Source organism: Hippocampus bargibanti, linkage group LG17 (genome assembly GCF_051943395.1).
Source record: "Hippocampus bargibanti isolate YZ-2025 linkage group LG17, ASM5194339v1, whole genome shotgun sequence".
Lineage (NCBI taxonomy): Eukaryota > Metazoa > Chordata > Actinopteri > Syngnathiformes > Syngnathidae > Hippocampus > Hippocampus bargibanti.
The window spans coordinates 11,049,602-11,071,401 of record NC_142750.1 but is presented as its reverse complement, the minus strand read 5'-3'; the positions used below and the strand labels follow the sequence as shown (position 1 = coordinate 11,071,401).

Genomic DNA, 21,800 nt, shown 5'->3' with positions numbered 1-21,800 from the left:
TAGAGTTGCAATGACTGGAGCAATTTGACTTCTAAACCGCATTGCCTCCTTCCTGATCTATCCCAATCTCTCAATAAATAGAGGTTCACATTGGTGTGTTTTGTGTCGTATAGAGGAAAATGACATAGAAAGATTATTTAATTTAAATTTAATGCCAATTTTAATTTAGATTTAATACAACATGCTGGTGCGTTTTGTTGTCATTGGAAGACAATTAGTCCCAGCGAAGGTTGTCTTATTTAATGCAATGGCCGCCATCTTCACACGTGTAGCCTTCCGGACAGCAATGCTTCATGTCGCTGCAGCACACCGCCTGTGAGATAAGGAGAAATGATGGTTAAATGTGCTGCGTCTCTGTGCTCGTACATGAGCAATAGGGAAGCATACCGATCGATGAAATCAGATTTCGTGTTGGTGATGCGAGAGCCTGGTCGCAGGCCTGGGTAACGTCAGTGTTTCCGCAAACTATAATTGGCTAGTCACCAGTCAAACATAGTATCACTAGCTGCTAGTGACAAGAGCATACTGGCCAGAGCTAGCACACTGTATCTGTACCAAGCTGGATAAGCAAATATATTGTTGTGTTAATTTAATAGGGGTTTTGTCAACCCACAATAGCTGAAGGGGGAGAATAAATGGATTTGGTTGGAGGTTTACTGTTAAAGGAATTTTCAAGACTGACATTTCAAGAAAAAATGGACATCATAAAAGAAGATCGGGCAGCTCAAAAGCAATAATATAGCAATTTTATGAGGTTATTATTGATGCTTCGCCGTCCTGTTCTCTGCCATGTGAATGAGCACCTCCTGACCCAATATCATGAATCCATGCGTTCATGATAGAAACTTGAACCGTTTAATGAGAGTATTTCTTTCTTCACAAGTTATTTGCTGGCTAATAGTACCCTCTAATGGACTTGGGTGATATGCGCGACCCGCCACTGCTGTATAGTGAGCTCACTTTGATTGACATGGCAAGAAAACATGAACACTGGATTGAAAGCAATTCTTTCTATTTTGTATGCCACATGCGCATATCAGCTATGTGGACACACTATCGTCATGGCAGCCTCCCATAAGTCCTCCCGACATGCATGGGAAAATCAATCGATATGTATACGGTAGACTGATTGTACCCTTGGCAGAGGGCAACACCCCCAGTTGTCCTGTTGGATCTTGCAACAAGTGTTGCCCGCAAGACACTCGGATGCATTGTCGGGGCACACGCCCCCCGATACTGCGCAAGATAGAACATATGTCAAAATTGAAGTTCAAGATACAACATATGTCAAGATTTTGTCAACTTTGTGGACAATTTTGTATGTTACAAGTGAAGAGGAGTTAAAACAAAATAAAACCTGGTCCGTAGCACCACAAGCTGTCGGCACTGCAGGTGTGACCCTTCGGACAACAGCGCATCCCGTTAGCACAGGTCAGTCCCTGTCGTAAAATTCCATGATCACTCATATTGTTCAGAATGTCACCCGATGATTATTAATATATTTCATTAACCCTCATATTATGTTCAGGGGTCAATTTTACCCGTTTCCATTTTAGTGTTGACTAAAGCACTGGATAGCCTTTCTTTTTCCTTTCTTCAAAACAGTTCTCAAATATCCCAATGGGATAGAAAATATGGTGTCTCTCTTTTCAAGTAGGTATGTTTATAACATCTCAGAAACAGTTGTTGCTGATGTCACCTATTATTTGACTGTTTTGTGTGGATTTTTACATATGGGTAAAAATTACCCACATGTTCAACGTGATTTTTTTCAACATAATATGGCGCTTAATTTCATGCATAGCATATCTGTGTCATGCACTGTATTGGATGGATGTGCAGTGTTTGATACTCTGTTCTGGCCTCTTGGTGCCCACAAACCATGTTAAATTAAAGAAGGGAGAAAAATAATAATAATACATTTGCCGCAACATTTCTACATGGCTGTCATTGAATCCATCCTGTGTTCTTCCATCACCGTTTGGTTCGTGGCCACCACAAACATGGACAAAATCAGACTTCAACGGACATCGATGAGAAGGTTTCTTCAGCCGTCATCTGTACAAAAGTGAAGGTTTCGGACGTTTCGCCTCCTATCCAAGAGGCGTGGATAGGAGGCGAAACGTCCGAAACCTTCACTTTTGTACAGATGACGGCTGAAGAAACCTTCTCATCGATGGACCACTCCTGTATGACTGAGAGCTTACACAGACGTACTTCAACGGACAGTTCGGACGGTGGAAAAAATCATTGGTACTGCCCTACCCACTCTCGAGGACTTGCACACTGCAAGAATCCAAACTAGGGTGCGGAAAATCCTACTGGACCCTCCGCACCCTGCCCACCACCTTTTCCAGCTACTTCCCTCAGGCAGCCGCTAACGTTCCATGCGCACCAAATCCAGCAGACATTTAAACAGCTTCTTCCCCCAAGCCATTAACTCTTTGAACAGTCGCCCAAATTGAACTGTATAGTGCCGTTTTGCAAATTTTTGATGATGATACTAGTGCAGCGTGTTGGACCGGAAACAAATTCCTTGTGTGTTCTACATACTTGGCAATAAAGATGATTCTGATCCTGATTCTGATTTCATTTATACGCGCCTTTCAAAATTCTCAAGGTCACTTTACAGTCCCACGGTAAGTGTTTCTGTGAGTGAGCAGCAGCAGCCACACGCGCTAGCTTTCATTCAACCCGGAGTAACTCAAATAGATAGAAACCTATCTATCTAGATAGCCAGGTAGATATCTGATAGCTAGTTAGATAGCTAGCAAGTCAGCTAGATAGCTAATAAATAGCAAATAGATAACAAATAAAGTGCAAGGTAGGTAGCCAGCTAGATAACTAGCAAGATAGCCAGCGAGATAGATGCAAATTTTCAAGACCCAAGCTATATTCCGCTTTATTTGTCCAGCTCTATTCTTAAAATACCTCTTGAAGATATGAAGTGTTATAAAGAATAAAATTTCCAACCTTTCAAGAAAGCAAAAACGATTGACGGACTATTAAAAAAATATGCGGTACTACAATACAATACATGTTGATTTATATAGCGCTTTAAGAACAGCTGGAGCTATAAATACTGTGAACATGAAGTAAAATAAAACAGAACATAACCTAATAAATGATAAATATATTTGGATCAAACTATAGACCGTATAGACACCCACTTTCATTCCAACAAACATTGTTCCTGGGAATCTGTTGGAGTTTAAGGGAGCGGATTAACTCAACCCAGGCGCGCTGGTGTTTGAGTGGTTAGCACGCTGGTGTTTGAGTGGTTGTGGGTTCGAGTCCCACTCTGGCCTCCCTATGTGGTGTGTGCATGTTCTCCCCGGGCCTGTGTGGTTTTTTTACATGTTTTCCGTTTCCCTCCCACGTTCCAAAACTATGCATGGCAGGCTGATTGAAAACTCCAAATTGTGCCTAGGTGTGAGAGCAAATGGATGTTTGTCTCTTTGTGCCCTGCGATGGGCTGGCAACCAATTCAGGGTGTCCCCTGCCTTGTGCCCGAAGACGGCTGGGATAGGCTCCAGCACTCCCCGCAACCCTAATGAGGATAAAGCGGTCTGGAAAATGGATGGATGGGTTTAACTTGTAACTTTTGATGAGGTTTACAGATCGTAAATCCTCATTTTCATAACCACCACGGAGTGGGTGGAGTGCATCTTTTCCCGCCAGGCAATAGGTGTGTATGTGTAGTCAGTCACAAATCAATCAATTATTCATCCAAACCGAAATTATACTTTTCGTGGAGCACGACGAACAAAACTCTCAATAAACAAAATGTCTATGAACGAAAAAAAGCCACGGTGGTAGCTTTCGACTACTCTTTTGTAAAAGGAAAAATATTTGCTTTTACAACTATATGTACCTCCATCTGAAGTTTGACTTCAACTTTCAGTTTGTATTTTTAGCAGTGTCAGCAAAAGTGAAATTGTAATACATTTTGTTTCTATCTTGGATAGGAGGCGAAACGTCCGACACCTTCAAAAAGTACAGATGACGGCTGAAGAAACCTTCTCCTCGATGGACCACTGCTGTACGACTGAGAGCTTACACAGATTTTGTTTCTAGTGGTTTTATATAATAATAATAATAATAATAATACATTACATTTTAAGCGCCTTTCAACGCTCTCAAGGAAACTTTACAGTCACAGAAAAGCATAGGTACTATAATAAATAAAATGCAATCAATGCAATGCAATTATAATTAGAAACAAGAGAGAGCTACACAGAAAATACAATTTTAAATAGGTGTGTTTTGAGATGTTTTAGGGTTTCGTTTTTCAGGGTAACATTATTATCGTGTCCGCTCACTTGATTAGAGGGGCCACACTGGAAGCTGCTGGTGTGTTGACACATCCCACCAAGTGGAGCCTCAACCAGAACCAGTATGACCCAGCAAAATACAGCAAGGCTCACCATCTGAAATTGTTTCATTATCACAGCCATTGATCAGATCAACAGTAATGGAAGATATTAGATGACATACAAATTAATCTTATGGTGCCCATGAAGACTTGTAATAATAATAAAGTAATAGAAGCAGATCAATGCAGGTCTTACCTTTACTGTGGTCTGTGAATCGTTTATAAGTGGAGCAGCGTAAAATGTCCTTTTGTACAAAGTGCTGCTTTAAACACGCCCATTTACTGCAAAAGTACATGCCCATATCACTTTGTTTTTTTATGTCATTGACGAGGAATACTTCAAATATATCAGGCTGATTTTTTTTAAGTACAGTAGTTTTTTGGGGGTTGGGAAGTGTTAGTGTATGGTCAAAATAAAAAACAAGTACTCTCTGTTATAATATATATATATATATATATATATATATATATATATATATATATATATATATATATATATATATATATATATATATATATATATATATATATATATATATATATACAGTAAAGTCTCGTTATATCGATATTCAAGGGAGTCCGAAAAAATATCGATATAACCGGGACTATCGATATATCCGACCCTGTTTGCATGTAATTTTCTCCGTGCGTGCATAGAAATAGTATCGATATAACCGGGACTATCGATATATCCAATATCGATATAACGAGACTTTACTATATATATATATATGACCTCAAATATATGATCTCAATATTTATGGTTTCATTGTTCTGTGTAAAAACATTGTCTGTATAAAAACAAGTACTCTCTGTTATTATATATATATATATATATATATATATATATATATATATATATATATATATATATATATATATATATATATATATATATATATATATATATATATATATATATACAGTAAAGTCTCGTTATATCGATATTCAAGGGAGTCCGAAAAAATATCGATATAACCGGGACTATCGATATATCCGACCCTGTTTGCATGTAATTTTCTCCGTGCGTGCATAGAAATAGTATCGATATAACCGGGACTATCGATATATCCAATATCGATATAACGAGACTTTACTATATATATATATATATATATATATATATATATATATATATATATATATATATATATATATATATATATATATATATATATGACCTCAAATATATGACCTCAATATTTATGGTTTCATTGTTCTGTGTATTGTTCTTTTAATTGTAGTGTCCTTGAGTGTTTGAAAGGCCTTGGAAATTAAATTTATTATTATTATTATTATTATTATTATTATTATTATTATTATTATTATTATTATTATTATTATACTTTAAATAATGTCGATTTGGTTGCGTTATACTTGTTTTCTAAAAAAGACAGCCCCTTTTCTTTATTTCAGAAGAGAGACTAAATTATAAACAATATCAAGGATGACCGTTTTTTTCAAAAAAAAATCAAAAAATCTCTTGCTTCAAACTTTCCCACTTCAAAACATTGTATTTAATTGTTTATTTTTTAGGGGGGTGGCTTCGATTTTTTTACAACTTTATCGATGAGCTTGTTTACGTGCTGCATCTTGCAGTGCCCCCTTGTCCATTCAAGGTTAACGGAGCAACATGGAGATTACGGCCATTTTTGTGCTGATATGTATATCATCAGGATCGGCCTCGTCACGTAATACAACAATGACAATTCACGCACAACGCTTTACAGATCTGTCGACTTCAATTTTTACTGCATTGATGAACGCCCCACGACAAACTCAAACACGATGAACAAGGCCAGTTGACAAAGGCAATGCGGACCACTGCTCGAGGAAAAAACGAAATATGAAGTAACATGGGTGAAAGTATTTGGCGAAAAGGTCTAAGGCTCCAGTTCAAGTAAACCTTCACGGTGAGTATAAGAGGGTGGATGCTTGCTTGCTAGCCTACAACACTCGACGGTTTTGCTAGCTTCAAATGGTGTTCGAGTCATAATATTCAGTTGCTTGGGAATATTTTAAAACCTCAAAACACATAGCTCCTGGAGAAAAAAAAACACGTTTAAAATGGTAATGTTTCTTATGACAATGATCTCGTCGTGTCAACACGATGAAAAGAAATACGTACACTGTTCGCTTTGCAACCTCATCAAACCACCCATGTTGGGCTTTATAGTCTTTCTTTTATGTATAATTTCAAATGCTCTTAAGCACGTGCTTGGTCTATATATATATATATATATATATATATATATATATATATATATATATATATATATATATATATATATATATATATATATAGACCAAGCATATATATATATATATATATATATATATATATATATATATATATATATATATATATATATATATATATATATATATGAACATTTAAATATTGTGAACGTTTTAATTAAAGAAGATAGAAGATATGACATTTTATTTGTGTGGACAAAAGTTATAGAACAATCGTCTTTTAGTCGTGTGAAAATTAGTTATTCTTGGAAAAAAAAAGATCTCCAATGCCAAGCATGAAATGAGCAGTGAAAAGGTGCATAATCCCTGGTCCATTGGTTTTTACTGCTTCCTCCCTTACAATATTTTCTCATGTAGTTTTGCCAATGAGGTCTAGCGGGAAAAAATCAATTGGCACGCGGCAGGACATACTATGCCTCAGAAGTTTCTCAAGTGTGTCTACTTTAGCAAAACAGGAAGGCGTCTCTGAAGACAAATTTAGGGCAAATAATTTCCTACCTCTGGGCTCATCATGTCGCATGCAAAACAATACGAGTTAGTCACTTTTGCTCTTTGGTTGTTCGAGGGACTTAAACTCACTAAGTGCTATTTTGGGCGGGGGGGGGGGTGTGCTTTGTACTATAGTAACCATGAGAATAAGAAAAACACTGACGCTCACCAATAGATTTGATTAATCACCCAGTCATAATGAGACATTTAGTGTGCTCTTTGCCTGTCTGCCTGCAGCTGCATAACAATTTTGAGTTTATGCAAAACTTTGATAAGCTATCGGCGGAGGCGCGGTAAACGCCTTCGCTACTGCGCTTTTTGGGTTATCCCGACTCACTTTGTGTTGCAATAACATGCCGGAGCTATTCAGCAATGGCATTATGGCTTTTTTTTAAAGCTTCTTTTCATCTTTTATCTTTGTTTGTAGAAAAAAATAGGGGTTCTCAAACAGGAGCCGAAAGGCAGTTAAACATAATTATGTACCATGTAATCAGTCTAATAGCATCTGGCTATTCTTTAGAATGTTTCAAAGTTAAACAAAATGAAAAAAAAAATCGCAAACAAGATAACATCATATTTTATGTATTTCTGTACTGTGTACGGTTCTTTTACAAATGTATTTCTGGGCACACAAATTCCTAGTTTTCTACTTTCAGTATTTTGCAGCTGTAAATTGCGAAATTTACAGCAAATAAAGGTTTTCCTACGTAATAATAATAATAATAATAATAATAATAATTTTCATTTATAAGTGCCTTTCAAAACTCTCAAGGACACTTTACAGTGACAGGATATTTTTCTGCGGGTGAGTAGCGGCAGCCACACGCACCAGCGTTCACTCAGCCCAGAAGTATTTTATTATGATCTGTGAGATTACACAAAAGTAAAGGGGGAAAACAACACCATATTTACTACACATTTCTATTTTTTTGACGGAGTCCAAGCTTAACGAGGGAAGAGTCTTGTTTTTAACAAGATAAGAAATATAAATATATATATATAAAGATAATACATATAAATAAGGATTACAAATGTATCTTTATCTGCATATTTACTCTTTTAATGTCCAAGAAAGAGGCCTATAACCCCCACCAATAAATAAATACTTAAAAGTTGAACTTCATTTCTGTAATATCCCCTTTATTAAAAAAGAGGCAACATTCATGCAGGCCAGTCATATTTATATAATGAAAAAAATGGACTTTGATGTCCTATTTCTGTATTTCACAGTCAGATCAATTTGCTGCAAAACAAGGTGGGGATGGGGTATTGGTTTATTATGTTTTTGTTTTTTAATGGGTGGGCCAGTTTTCCTATGTAGTTATGCGGACCCCCTAGGTCCAGGGAATCCCGTTTGAGAACCACTGTTTTGGCGAGCACTAACCAATACGGCGACCGCGACGCTTCACGAGCCTAACGGTTGAGCTTGACGGGAAGTGGGTTAGTCAACGCCTCTGTGGCGTTCAATGTTCTGTGTTTGGGGCGACAGGTGGGCATGATGGCGGAGCGGGCCGCCGGTAGCACATCGGCCATCTCTCCAGTGCAGCAGATGCTGGCCTCTGGCACTGGAGCCCTTCTCACGTCCGTTTTTGGTGAGAGATTTTGCGAAAGAGGATAGAAAAAAATTGCACTGTCATATCTTGACCTACAAGTAGCATTTACATTTTATTTTTTGGATAGTTTTTTTCTGTTTGCTTTTAGTTGTTACTTGATCTATTTGGTGCTTTGTGTTATGAGGCAAAGCCTGAATTGTGAGAGAGCTTCACATATGCTGTGCTCAAGGGAAGTTAAGATACTACACTTTTTTGACAGTCAAACGCATAATTACAAAATGACAACACTTAAAAGGAGTTGCTGTTAGTCACAATTAATACGAATAAATCAGCCAACCCACTATAATCGTGTTTCGATTAGGAACATTGAATGAGAATCAAAATAGTCTTCCTCTCTCCGGAAATCAATTCCTGCCACAAGTATCGAAAATTTCCATGTAACTTGACAGCATAACGCCACCACAAACTTGGCAATTGTCAAAAGATACCACAAGACAAAACAAAGTATCAAATACTGTAGCAGTGTTTGAAAAAACGTCAGCTCGGAGGCCCGGGGCGTACAAACAACTTTTACGTCGGGCGTACAACTTTCAAAACTGGCCGACAACTTCAGGAATGTGTTTTTTTAAATTAAGCGTTTGTTTTGTTCAATAAAGCAAAAGCTACAAGCAAACCGCCACAAGCCACGTGGACACCTCTTTCTAAGCGCCTTTCAAAACTCTCAAGTACACTTTACAGTCACGGTATAGTCCGAAACACGAAACAGGCTTCTGATTGGCTGCCGTGCCGAGTATGCAAATTGCCAAACGAACGTTCGTTTGGCAATTAGCATACTCGGCACGGCAGCCAACTTTATGGCCGGGCAGGCAACTTTTCAGAGTTGTCTGCCCTGGTGTCCGCTAACTTTTTGTCATGAGTTTCAGACACTGCAAATGGGTTCAAACGGAGTATATAATTAACAATATTATGATTATATAAACATAAGCTCTCTATTTGCTATCTAGCTGGCTATCTAGCTAGCTCTCTATTCGCTAGCTAGCTAGCTCTCTATTTGCTATCTAGCTGCCTTATTATCTATCTAGCCAGCTATTAGCTATCTATTAGCTAGCGAGCTAGCTTTCTATCTGAGTTACTTTCAGGTTGAGTGAACGCTGGCGCATGTGGCTGCCGCTGCTCACCCACACATAGAACTTAGCCTGTGACTGTAAAGTGACCTTGACAGTTTTGAAAGGCGATTATAAATGTATTATTATTAAGATGGCACCAAAGCATTTCAAATGGAGAGGATCATCAAGCATCAATGGGGCGCTTTAGAACTGTTGCATTTTGTTCAATTCTGAAACATAAGCAAAGTGGCCCAACAAGCATCAATAAAGTTCTTTGATACCATGATTGCGCCAAATTCTTACTTTCAATATAAAGTTTAATAGCAATTGTGAGAGTTTTTAGTGAAAAATAAAGGGCAGGTCTTACACTCAAAAATCCAGTGACTCAAATCAAGGCGCATCTAATATGGATAAAGTAAATTGAGTACAGAGCATGGTCCCGGAATTAATAAAACTAATAGTAAGTAAGTCAAGGTACCATTGCCGGAATTTGTGTGCGCGATGACCATTGGAGGATTGTCGCTCATTCTTTGAATTGTTTGCAGTCACGCCTCTGGATGTGGTGAAGATCAGACTGCAAGCCCAGCAGAGTCCCCTCCATCAAGGTAGGTGCCTCCCGTCACCGTCTGTGGATGTTGATTTGGTGGATGTCGTTTGTTTTTCCCACCCAAACGCTCTTTTTTTGCCTCTGCTTTCTTTTCAAAGCTGTCACAAATGACGCTGCTTCCTGGGCCAGTGTCACTCACCCTTCCAAGTGTGAGTAACGCACTTTCAGCCGCTGCACGCACGCCGCCTCTGAAACTTTGGTTTGTTGTTATGTATGTGTGGACGAGGAAGTGTGAGGGCTACATTGAGAAGGTAGAGAGTGAAATTAAAAGCAGATAAGTGCGATAGGTAGGTGACAAATGTCGTCAAAGAAAGTCAAAGCGTTTTCACGTGTGAATGTCACAACAACACACACAGATCATTGTTCTCGTTGTGTTCTTGAATAATAACGTTCTTTTTTTCCTCACACAATAAATTCATTCAAAAAAAAATGTACAAAATTATTCTTGCAAATACCACCAGTTTTATAAATACAATATTTGAAATTTGCTTAAATCAAACACTAAATAAAAGTCTAATTTTTGAGCAGCATTTGTAAAAAAATTGTGTGACTTCATGCTCCTGATCAGAAGCCTTTAATCGTCCCACAATGGGGAAATTTGCACAGATATTTAATCTTTATTCCTATAAGACTGAAAACAATCTATGAAATTGACTGAACACATTGTTTCAAGTTATACAATACAATACATCCTAATTTATACAGCGCTTTCACCGCAGCTGTAATAAACCGCTTCACATAATAGTCAACACAGAGCAAATTAATAAACACAACAGGAACATGAAACATGGACAGTTGTGTAACCTTAAAAACTTACCCTATGTACTTTATGATGTTTGAGTACAAGGTCTTAATTGTAAATCTGTGAGTGTGTTTTTATATTTTGGGGCAAATCTATATATGTCACCGAATAGTCTGATTGAGTGAACGCTAGCGTGTGTGGCTGCCCCTACTCACCCACAAAAAAAACTTGTTCTGTGCTGTAAAGTGACAGTGAGAGTTTTAAAAGGATGTTATAAATGAAATGTATTATTATCTAATTCTCATGAAAATGTGCCTTCTTTCTCATAGCTAAGACTTCATTCTCGTACTCTTCTGGGTGTGTCCTGGCACCCCTCCATACCAAGTGTACGTTTTTAACTTATTCACTGCCGTTCCCGAATTTGTTCGGGTTTTGGTTTTTCTTGGGAAAGGGTGCCAATAAAGCGCTGGTCAGACCTCTGGCAATGTTTTTTGCCCTTCCACGAGGAGGCAGCATTTGCCTTTTGTACAGCCGCCCCCACTTGCACCTCATGTTACTCCAGACCCATATCACTTAGGAATTAACGCTTTATTTCTGACAAAAGAAAAGAGTCTAAGGTTTCTTACACCACAATGAATGTTTATGTAGTCCTAAAACTCAATACTCTGTGTGTCCTGGAATTTGAGTGAAAATGACAAAGACCCTGGCACTGGAGTGGACACAATTTTGCACGTCTGGCAGTGAATGAGTTAAACACACCGCCTATGTTGGCATATTTGTACCTGTGTAATTGTTGCCGTATCACAATCACATCTGGAATGTGAAAAGTATTCACTAATAATTGATATGATTCAGGGTATTTTTATCAGACATCCTGGCAAAGGTGTCCTGTGTCGTAACATCCACAATTTGTTTTCTTATCTCTCCTTTTTCACCCAGGGAGGTGCTTCCTGTATTGTAATGGCTTGATGGATCACATCTACGTATGTCAGAATGGAAGCAACTGCGCCAGCTGGTACAAGCCCCAATCACATTTCAGCGGCACCCTGGTGAGTCAATAAGCACATGTGAATGCTGTGTGATTCACGGAGATTGTGGCTGAGCCCAAATAGAAAATAAGCAAACCTCCATCCATCCATCCATCCATCCATCCATCCATCCATCCATCTTCTTCCGCTTATCCGGGGTCGTGTTGCGGGGGCAGCAGCTTCAGTAGGGAAGCCCAGACCTCCCTCTCCCCAGCCACTTTTAGCTCGTCCTGGCGGATCCCGAGGCGTTCTCAGGCCAGCTGAGACACATAGTCTCTCCAGCGTGTCCTGGGTCGTCCCCGGGGTCTCCTGCCACTGGGGCATGCTTGGAACACCTCACCTGGGAGGCGTCCAGGGCGCATCCTAATCAGCAAACCTTTCAATAAGTAAAAACAGGAGATCTCAAATGCTGTTCAAAAATCACTCCCCAAGACAAATAAGCGAAACTCCCAAGATTATTTCCGTGATGGTGTCAAAGTGCCACTTGGATTACTTTGACCTGTGCATAAAAACTGTCCTAGGGTGGGGTTTTCGGTGAATAGAGGTTCTGGAGCTATTTGAAAAACAATTATTGGCTATTGCTGAACAGTAGCTATATGAAGTTTTCCTGCACGGCACTAAATTCACGTCAGTTTGTGAGGCACCTTTTTTGTTTGTCCGCTTGCATTGCAGGATGCTTTTGTGAAAATCTCTCGCCATGAAGGACTCAAGTCTCTGTGGAGCGGACTCCCACCCACCCTGTCAGTAACTCGCCCGACAGACTTAGCAGGGTGACTACCTCATTGGTCTAAAACGCTTGCGTGCGTGTGTTTAGCGTCATGGCCGTGCCCGCCACCGTCATCTACTTCACCTGCTACGACCAACTACGGGACTTCCTGCGTTTCGGTCTGGGTTTCCATGGCAACCACATCCCACTCCTGGCAGGAGGTCTCGCCAGATGTAAGCCTACAAAAACACGTGTGAAAATAACGAGGTAGAACACGACTTTTTTCATGACTTAAGTCCAGTGGCTGACTATCTAGCTAGCTAGCTATCTAACTTGCTACCTTGCTGGCTATCTATTTGGTTTCTGTTAGCTACCTGACTGGCTATCTAGCTAGCTATCAATTGGTTATCCATCTAGCTAGCTAGTTAACTTTCTATCTATTTGAGTTATTCCGGGTTGAGTGAACACTGGCGCGTGTGGCTGCCGCTGCTCACCCAAGGCAAAAAACGTATCCTGTGACTGTAAAGTGTCCTTGAGAGTTTTGAAAGGCGCTTAGAAATGAAATGTATTATTATTATTATTGTGTTTACAGCATAGGCAGCCATTTTGTATAAATAAACTGACCATTCACCCCCCCCCCCCCACATTTATGGGAGTTGTGTACCAGGCAAGACGCATCCGCTGTTGATAAAATCCAATGGTATAAATTGGAATACCCACCGCTCTCCCCCCCAAAAAATACAAATGGATATAATTACAATGGGTTCAGTACACTTGAGTTTTGCAGCGCTGCCTTTGGATAAGCAACGTTACTTGTATTCAAAATAACCTCATACCTCCGATTAGCTTATGCTAACAAACAAACAACCATTTGCAGTAGGTGCCGTGACGGTCATCAGTCCACTGGAGTTGATCAGGACCAAGATGCAATCCCGCCACCTGACGTACAGCGAATTGCGCGTTTGCATCCGTAGCGCCGTGGCCCAGGGCGGCTTGATGTCGCTGTGGCGGGGCTGGGGACCCACCGTGCTCAGAGACGTTCCCTTCTCGGGTAAGAACTGCTTTGTTGTTTGTTCCTGTCTGAATAGTTGACTTGTCAGATCTGAACAGATTGTAATGTCTTTTTTCCTTTGGACACGTTTAAGACGTACGAGTATCGTGGCGGCTGTTTAGTTAGTTAGATGACTTTCTCTCCCGCTTTTTTGTGTGTGCTCTGGCCGATTTCGCCTCTTTGTTTTTGGTTGTGCAGCAATTTACTGGTTCAACTATGAACTGGTGAAAGCCCGCCTGTGTCAGCAATCCCAAATCACCCAGGCCAACTTCGCCATCAGCTTCACCGCTGGCGCCGCCTCAGGAACGGTGTGTATACAAACAATTACCGTATTTTCTGGCGTATTAGGCACACCCAAAATCATTCGTTTTCTTCAATTGATGACCCTGCGCCTTATATGTGATGTAATATTGAGCCACAACAGGTCTCGCAACTACTGTCAGCAGCCACCGACTCCATTTCCCCCTGTAGTAGTAGTTGTGCGTAAACCCAGCCTCTACTGTAGCGCCGTATAATGTGGTGTGCCTTATACAGTGATATATCAGTTTACGAACATTAAATTCGCGAGAATATAATCTTGGCACACAAACTAGTTTTTGGCGGACGAACCAAACCACACAGCGCCACGGTAGCTGGCTGACTAGTTTTCGGCGGATGAACACCAAACCACAGGGTCGAACAGCTCCATGTTGGCTGGTGGACTAGTTTTCTTTGAGTGCAGATGTGGTTTGTTATCGAGTGGAGTACTTTTGCTATTATGGGACCGAAAAAGACCCCACCACAGGCTAGTGTTAAGCCGAAGAGGACACGAAAGAAAATTACTGTTGAGCAGTTGGAGATCATCGAAAAACACGAACGAGGTGTGCGTTTGTGTGACTTAGCTGTCCAGTGCCATTATGCTAAGTCGACCATTGCTACCATCCATTAACAACTACCATCACAGAGGAAAATAAAACGACTTTATTGTACAGTATAGGTTATTTCTTTAATTACAATACAATAGCAAATTTATCATACATAAAATAAGGTATATTTTGTGTAGTTTTAAGGCTTATTCAGTAGAAAGTTATGTTTTATGGGGACCTGGGAATGGATTATTCTCATTTTTAATGGTTTCTTATAAATGTTTGGCAGGCGAAGTTTTCGCCTTACACACACTTCCTGGGAACCAATTAAGTTCGTAAGCTGAGGTATCACTATTGGGAAAAATGTTATATATTTATATATAATATTTGGAAGCTCGTTTTCATTCATTGAAGGTGCCCCTTATTGTCCGGTGCGTCTTGTACATGGGAAAAGTTTGAAAATAAACCATTAGTTGGGGTTGCGCCTTGTACTCTGGTGTGCCTTATACACCGGAAAAGATGGTACTCAACTTCCTTTCTGAATCTTTTGAAAAATAATTGACGGTTCGACTTGCGCAATCAGTGATAACAAAATGCTTTTCTTCGTCCCAAATGGCAGATCGCCGCCATCTTGACGCTGCCTTTTGACGTGGTGAAGACTCGTAGACAGATTCAGCTGGGAGAGATGGATGCGCTCGGAGGTGAGTAGACTGCCGCTCGGAATTGGTACTTAACTGCATGATTGCAATTGTCTCATTGCTGTCACCGATCCTCATAGCCCCTTTGAAGAAAACTGTCTCCACGTGGCGCATTATGAGGGACATACGGAGTGAGGTGGGCTACCGGGGGCTTTTTGCAGGTATATGCCGCCATCTTGTTCACGAGTGTTTGTGTGGTAGATGTGGCTGTGAAATAATCTCTTAATTCTCATAAAATCTGTCATTGCCAAGTTCATTTCAAAGTAAGATAAATGTGTTTTTAATTTCAGGTTTCATGCCCAGGGTGATCAAAGTGGCGCCAGCTTGCGCTGTCATGATCAGCACTTACGAGTTCGGAAAGGCGTTCTTCCAGAAAGTCAACCGAGATCGCGAGCCTGTGGCGTCCTAAAGGGACGTCTGGAATATTTCTGGGAGATTTTTTTTATATTCACCATTTGGATGATGTTAATGTTTGAACTAAGATTGGCGCCTTTTTTTTCTTTTTATATTACAATTTGATTTTACGTGTGTCATACCTGGGTTCACGGTTGGTGTGAGTTCCAAACCATATACTACTGATTTTACGATCCTATTTCATGTTTTAGAGATGAAAATCTTCCAGATTTTGGGGGGTATTCCGGATTTTCACTTTTTCATGAAATTTCTTCCAAAAATTGAAGGAAAATTGCCTGATATTAAACCATATTTTTTTTTTTTTTTTTTTTTTTTTTTTTCTGGAATTTTCAGGAAAGTACACTTTAATTTCTAATTTATGAAGACGTAGTTGTATGATGGAGTATTTGGACAACATCATTCATTGATTTCAACAACGGCCAAGAAGCTGCATTTGTGACGCAATGCCTCATGGGAAATCCATGACGTAAAATTGCATGAGCAAAGAAGCATGATCAAGATTCTAAAGATGCATGGATATTGAATCTTTATCGATTCAGTCATTCATTCCTTCAGCAAGGGCTCCATGTCAGATTCCTGGCCTGTATCCAGGGAAACATTTTGGTCTTGACATTCTCAATGCACCGTTGGGCTCGTGTAGAATTCCCTAAAATACAAACGACTACATTTTAACTCACTTCAAGCTTCTGGCTTCTCTTCCATTCTTACACATGGAAGCAAAGCCATAGGACAGGACGCAATCCAGACAAAAAAAGAAAATGGACTTCTGTGCAGTTTGCAAACAATTTCTGTCAAAATCTAAATTTTTCAGACAACATATGAAGAATTTCTTACAGCACTGTTATAAAGTTTAATTATGCTGCCCTCAGGTGGAATGTTACATTTTTTTAGTTCATTAAATGGTATCACAATGGCAGTTTTGAGTTTCATTTTATTCATGATATTTAATACATTGTGTTGTCACGCTTTTCATAAAGGATATGGACCGAGTGTGGACAAGATGGTCACAAACCACTACTTTTGCCTAAAGCTCGTTATGACGAAATTTTAAAATAAAGTTCCTGAACTCACTTCAACATATTTCTTTGATGTGAATCCTTTACTTTTGTCTGAATGACGCTCTTTAATTTCCTTAAGTTTGTTGGGTGACACGGCTCTTCATGTGGCAAATTCTGAGCGTTTTTCAGAAAATAACGGAGAATGGGTTGTCACCAACGAAGGAGTTCAATGTTCTGACTTCAATTGAAGCCGCGAAGCTAAAACAGCGACCCATGCTGGCCACTTTGTATCAATACGGCTCGAAGGCGGGACTCATCGGGTCTCGTTGTGTCTCGCGATAGCTCCACCACATTATAAGCAACGGTCCACGTTTCGCAAGGCCTTTTTCATTTGGATCGGAGACAGAATGGTAAGTGTTTCTGTCAGAATGGCGCCCGAGGACTGACAATCCGTCAAACATCTTCACCATCTGGTGCTTTAGTATATTTACAGATCATCACTTATTTTTTATGAGCGTTTAACTGTCATATTCCGATACATTTGCTTGCCTATCGTGAACTTAGATTTGGAAAAGGCTTGTGCGACTTATCATGGCCTAAAATGGCTGCTTGTTTTCCATGTTGTCTTGTAGAATAGGTTAACATGACGATTTCCCAATACGCATAATTATTTGAGTTCTTGTACTTCTTTTACTTTCGGCTTACTCTGCTGTCTTAATTTTGACAACTCGGTGTAGTTGCATTTTGGTAAGCTAACAACGTGGTCATCCGATACTTTGTTAGCCGCTAATGCTTACGTCCTTCATAGTCTCACCGTAAGTTTTCGGCTCCACGCCATGGCTCTCTGGGCTTCTTGCCTCGCAAGAGGAGTCGCCGTCACCGGGGTAAAGTCAAGAGCTTCCCCAAAGACGACCCGAGTAAGCCTGTCCACCTAACCGCCTTCCTGGGCTACAAGGCCGGCATGACTCACATCGTCCGCGAAGTAGACAGACCTGGATCAAGTGAGTTGTCATGTCCAATACATTTTTTTTTTAAAGAAATGTGACTATGATGAGACTCCCGACGGGCGGACAGAATGGGCCTATACTCCCTTGCTGATCGTCGGGCACTGAGAACTTTTCCTCTGACTGACTGATTTGATTGTCTAATTGCATGAAAGTAAACGTGTGTGCATTTCTGTGCAGAGGTGAACAAGAAGGAAGTGGTGGAAGCAGTCACCATTGTAGAGACTCCCCCCATGATTGTGGTCGGCGTGGTGGGTTATGTGAGCACCCCCCGCGGCCTGCGCTCCTTCAGGAGCGTCTTTGCTGAGCACATGAGCGACGAGTGCAAGAGGCGGTTCTACAAGAACTGGTGAGGCGCCATGCTGCAATTTAAGAGCAGTGGTTCTCAACTGATATCACCCCTGAACTGTCATCACCATTTCAGATTTTTCTGTGTAGGTTTTAGGATTAGTACAGGGATTTCAATAAGCCGTGAGTAATAATTGTTATAATAATACATTTCATTTATAAGTGCATTTCAAAACTCTCAATGGCACTTTACAGTCACAGGATATTTTTTCTACGGGTGAGCAGCGGCAGCCACACGCGCCAGCGTTCACTCAGCCCGGAGTCACATAAAATTAAGCTATGGCTCATTTCAGTGAACTTTTAGATGACAACATTACAGTAAATCCATATATCCAGGATTGCTATTGATTAAAGGAATGTTCCCATTGCACTTACCAGGTTATTAGCTTCAGGCAGTTCTGAACTTCAAATCGTATTTGTCACTAACTTAAGGTGGCTGTTTTTAATTTGCTTTCAGTTGATACCCACCAGTTGAGAATCACTGTTTGAAAATGTTCAAAGCAGACGTTAGTCGGCCAGCGGAGATCTTTTTCTTTTCCCTGAGCAACTAACAGTTCCGGTGGCAGCTCCGCTCAGGTGTCCTGTGCCCTGATGAGCTCCGGGCTCCTCTGGCCGGTGGAAAGTTCTGCTTAGAAGCCGTGCCATGAGCCGAAATCCCCTCATTGGCTGGCGCCGCCCCCTCTTTGATCAGGGCGGCCAGTCCGGCGCTGTGTTCTTCCGCTGGCCCTATGTGGTCATGAAGGACCTGTTGCCAACCTTGTTGTGACCACTCTCAGGTACAAATCCAAGAAGAAGGCCTTCACCAAGTATAGCAAGAAGTGGCAGGATGAGGAGGGCAAAAAGCAGCTGGAGAAGGACTTTGCCTCCATGAAGAAGTACTGTCAGGTCATTCGCATCGTTGCGCACACGCAGGTGAGTTTTGGGATGGCTCAACTGCTTGCTTTCAACAGACATTGTCTTACTTGCCAAAAAGCTTGGGAATCGCTAGTTCGAATTCACTGTTGGGAGTTAAATAAAAAGTGGGGGCAATTTGAAAATGTACAACATCACTGCTGATTTGAGTTAAGAGAATGGTTCCCAAAGTCATTCCTCAATCCGCCTAAAATGTGGCCCAGTGTTGGCAAGTAGGCTAGCGTATGTGGCGTCTGTGATGAGAAGATGGAACTCCTGCGTCAGGCGTGGCGCCTGACTATTCCAGTGAGGATACTTTCCTGCTGCCTTCCATCTGAGACTCCCCTCCCGAAAGCAGATGTTGTGCACACTCCTTTACATGTACTCCTTCACTGACGAGCCTCCAATTTGTTTGTTGCCAGATGCGTCTGCTGCCCCTGAGGCAGAAGAAGTCACACCTAATGGAGGTGCAGCTCAACGGTGGCTCCATTGCCGAAAAGGTGGACTGGGCCCGCGAGAAGCTGGAGCAAGCCGTGCCTGTTGCCAACGTCTTCGCCCAGGATGAGATGATTGACGTCATCGGTGTCACCAAGGGACACGGATACAAAGGTGCCACGTGAAGTTGCAATCTTTTGCCGTTTGATTCTAAGTGGGTGTGTGGCACCCACTTGTTTTTGCTCATGTTACTTTGATCTGTCCAGGTGTAACCAGCCGTTGGCACACCAAGAAACTCCCTCGGAAGACCCATCGTGGTTTGCGCAAAGTGGCCTGCATCGGTGCTTGGCATCCTGCTCGCGTGGCCTTCTCTGTGGCCCGCGCCGGTCAGAAGGGTTACCACCACCGGACCGAGATCAACAAGAAGGTACGCCGGCCTCAAGATGCACATTTCAACTGTCCTTGCAACACTCTGGTGACGTCTGTTTTTGTTTTTCTTCAGATCTACAAGATCGGTCAGGGCTACCACCAGAAGGACGGCAAGCTGGTGAAGAACAACGCCTCCACAGACTACGACCTGTCCAACAAGAGCATCAACCCTCTGGTTTGCACTCGAATGTCACACTTGTGCTGTTTGGTCTCACAACACATTTCACTGATGCGTTTATTTTGATTTCCTTTCACTAGGGTGGATTTGTCCACTATGGAGAAGTCACCAATGACTTTGTCATGGTCAAGGGATGTGTGATTGGAACCAAGAAGAGAGTTCTCACCCTCCGCAAGGTTAGCATTTCATCATAAATCGGTCGTTGTTGGCCATGTTGTACTGAAGTTTGCCTTTTGGCAACTTGGAAACATCTAGCAAGTATTTAGTAATTGACGCACATTCAAGTTAAATTGAGTGTTTGTTTTTTTCCGTAGTCTCTGTTGGTCCAGACAAATCGCCGCGCTTCCGAGAAGATTGACTTGAAGTTCATCGACACCACCTCCAAATTTGGTCACGGACGCTTCCAGACATTGGAGGAGAAGAAGGCCTTCATGGTAAGAGGATCCCGTTATATTTTTTTCCCATATCGTTCCTCCATGTGCACTGCTCGTAACCTTGTTCTCCTTCAATGTGAACTCGGGTTCCATTCCAGTGCCAGATTGAACTCCCTGTGAGACAGAGGAGCTGTGCCCCTTTTTGTGCTTGTTCCCTGTTTGAATGGGGAAACACACTGTCTCAAACTGTAGAATTACACACACACACCGTTCACAGAAGTTGATTTCAATAAACCAAACGCGTTTGTATCTTTTGTGTGCAGGGACCCCTCAAGAAGGACCGCCTCATCAAAGAGGAGACTGCCTGAAGGCCTCAAAGTTCTGTTCTGGCTCTAATTTGTGCATTTTAATAAAAAGTACAAAAATATTGGTGAAAATGACTTGTAGTGTGTTCAAAAGCAAGCATATATGACGTGAAGAGTAAGATGTACATTTTTAAGGCTTCCTCACTTGCAATCACCAAGGTACAATTTTAAACCTGTCCATGTAATGTTCGAGGAAACCACAGTACAGTGCCCAGAGAAAGACCACACGAACATGTCAACTCCACTCTGGAAGGCTGGAACCAGAATCGAACCTTGCACCTCCTCTCATATGTCTAAAAAAAACATCTCCAGGCTGTCATTGAAACAACTGAAAACTGCAAATATCCGTTTGTGGTTACCACTGCGGATATTTGCAGGCCTGCATTATAGCATCAGTATTCCAAGGCTGTACTTGGACAGCCACTTCGCTTGGCCAGCCACGGGCATCTTTCTACATTTCACAGTGCAACCAGCAGATAGTGGGGTGGGAGCGAGCAAAGTTAAATCACATCACAAGGTTTTGATGTCTTCTATTGGCTTTATGGATGGGAATGACTCAAAAGAGATTCACCGCCACTATTTGGGACTCCACAGGATTTGAAAACGTAATCATTGTTTTAACTCACAACGCTAATATTGAAAAGGGGAGCACTTGATGCTCACCCACAGAAAAAAAAACTTGTACTGTGACTGTAAAGTGACCTTGAGAGTTTTGAAAGGCGCTTATACATGTATTGAAATATTTTTACGCATATGTACATATTTGTACGTATTCGTCTCCTTGCCCCGTTTACTTTTCTTTCAACTCCAGCTGACCCAACGACAGAAGAAACCGAATTGAGAGCGCAGTCAGCAACTGTTCTGTAGTCAGCATAAACAGCCTGAATGCACAAAACGCATACGAG

At 41.1% G+C, this 21,800-nt stretch overlaps 3 protein-coding genes and 2 non-coding genes across 5 annotated transcripts; 4 read left to right on the top strand and 1 right to left on the bottom strand.

The window, feature by feature from the left end:
* Window positions 1–125: 125 nt before the first annotated feature.
* On the bottom strand, window positions 126–4,636 carry grna (granulin a). Its single transcript, XM_089019031.1, has 5 exons — window positions 4,572–4,636; window positions 4,323–4,430; window positions 1,358–1,439; window positions 1,136–1,236; window positions 126–313 (listed from the first exon to the last, which is right to left on the bottom strand). The coding sequence occupies exons 2-5, from the start codon at window positions 4,428–4,430 to the stop codon at window positions 236–238; spliced, it is 369 nt and encodes a 122-aa protein (XP_088875157.1). The 5' UTR covers window positions 4,572–4,636; the 3' UTR covers window positions 126–235.
* Window positions 4,637–6,108: 1,472 nt separating this feature from the next.
* Window positions 6,109–16,953, top strand: slc25a39 (solute carrier family 25 member 39). The gene is made up of 12 exons (XM_089019029.1): window positions 6,109–6,288; window positions 8,613–8,715; window positions 10,328–10,387; window positions 10,488–10,538; window positions 12,071–12,180; window positions 12,832–12,899; window positions 12,974–13,098; window positions 13,743–13,916; window positions 14,115–14,224; window positions 15,381–15,462; window positions 15,540–15,620; window positions 15,750–16,953. Exons 2-12 carry the CDS (start codon window positions 8,619–8,621, stop codon window positions 15,866–15,868), a joined length of 1,077 nt encoding a protein of 358 aa, XP_088875155.1. The 5' UTR covers window positions 6,109–6,288; window positions 8,613–8,618; the 3' UTR covers window positions 15,869–16,953.
* A 230-nt stretch (window positions 16,954–17,183) lies between these two features.
* On the top strand, window positions 17,184–20,957 carry rpl3 (ribosomal protein L3). The gene is made up of 10 exons (XM_089018977.1): window positions 17,184–17,281; window positions 17,680–17,872; window positions 18,056–18,224; window positions 19,000–19,135; window positions 19,537–19,723; window positions 19,816–19,976; window positions 20,052–20,153; window positions 20,237–20,332; window positions 20,471–20,590; window positions 20,854–20,957. The coding sequence occupies exons 1-10, from the start codon at window positions 17,279–17,281 to the stop codon at window positions 20,896–20,898; spliced, it is 1,212 nt and encodes a 403-aa protein (XP_088875103.1). The 5' UTR covers window positions 17,184–17,278; the 3' UTR covers window positions 20,899–20,957.
* On the top strand, window positions 19,363–19,459 carry LOC148885723 (small nucleolar RNA U83B). Its single transcript, XR_016118169.1, has one exon. It is a non-coding gene; the product is annotated as a small nucleolar RNA U83B (small nucleolar RNA).
* Window positions 20,635–20,765, top strand: LOC148885722 (small nucleolar RNA SNORA54). Its single transcript, XR_016118174.1, has one exon. It is a non-coding gene; the product is annotated as a small nucleolar RNA SNORA54 (small nucleolar RNA).
* Window positions 20,958–21,800: the final 843 nt, after the last annotated feature.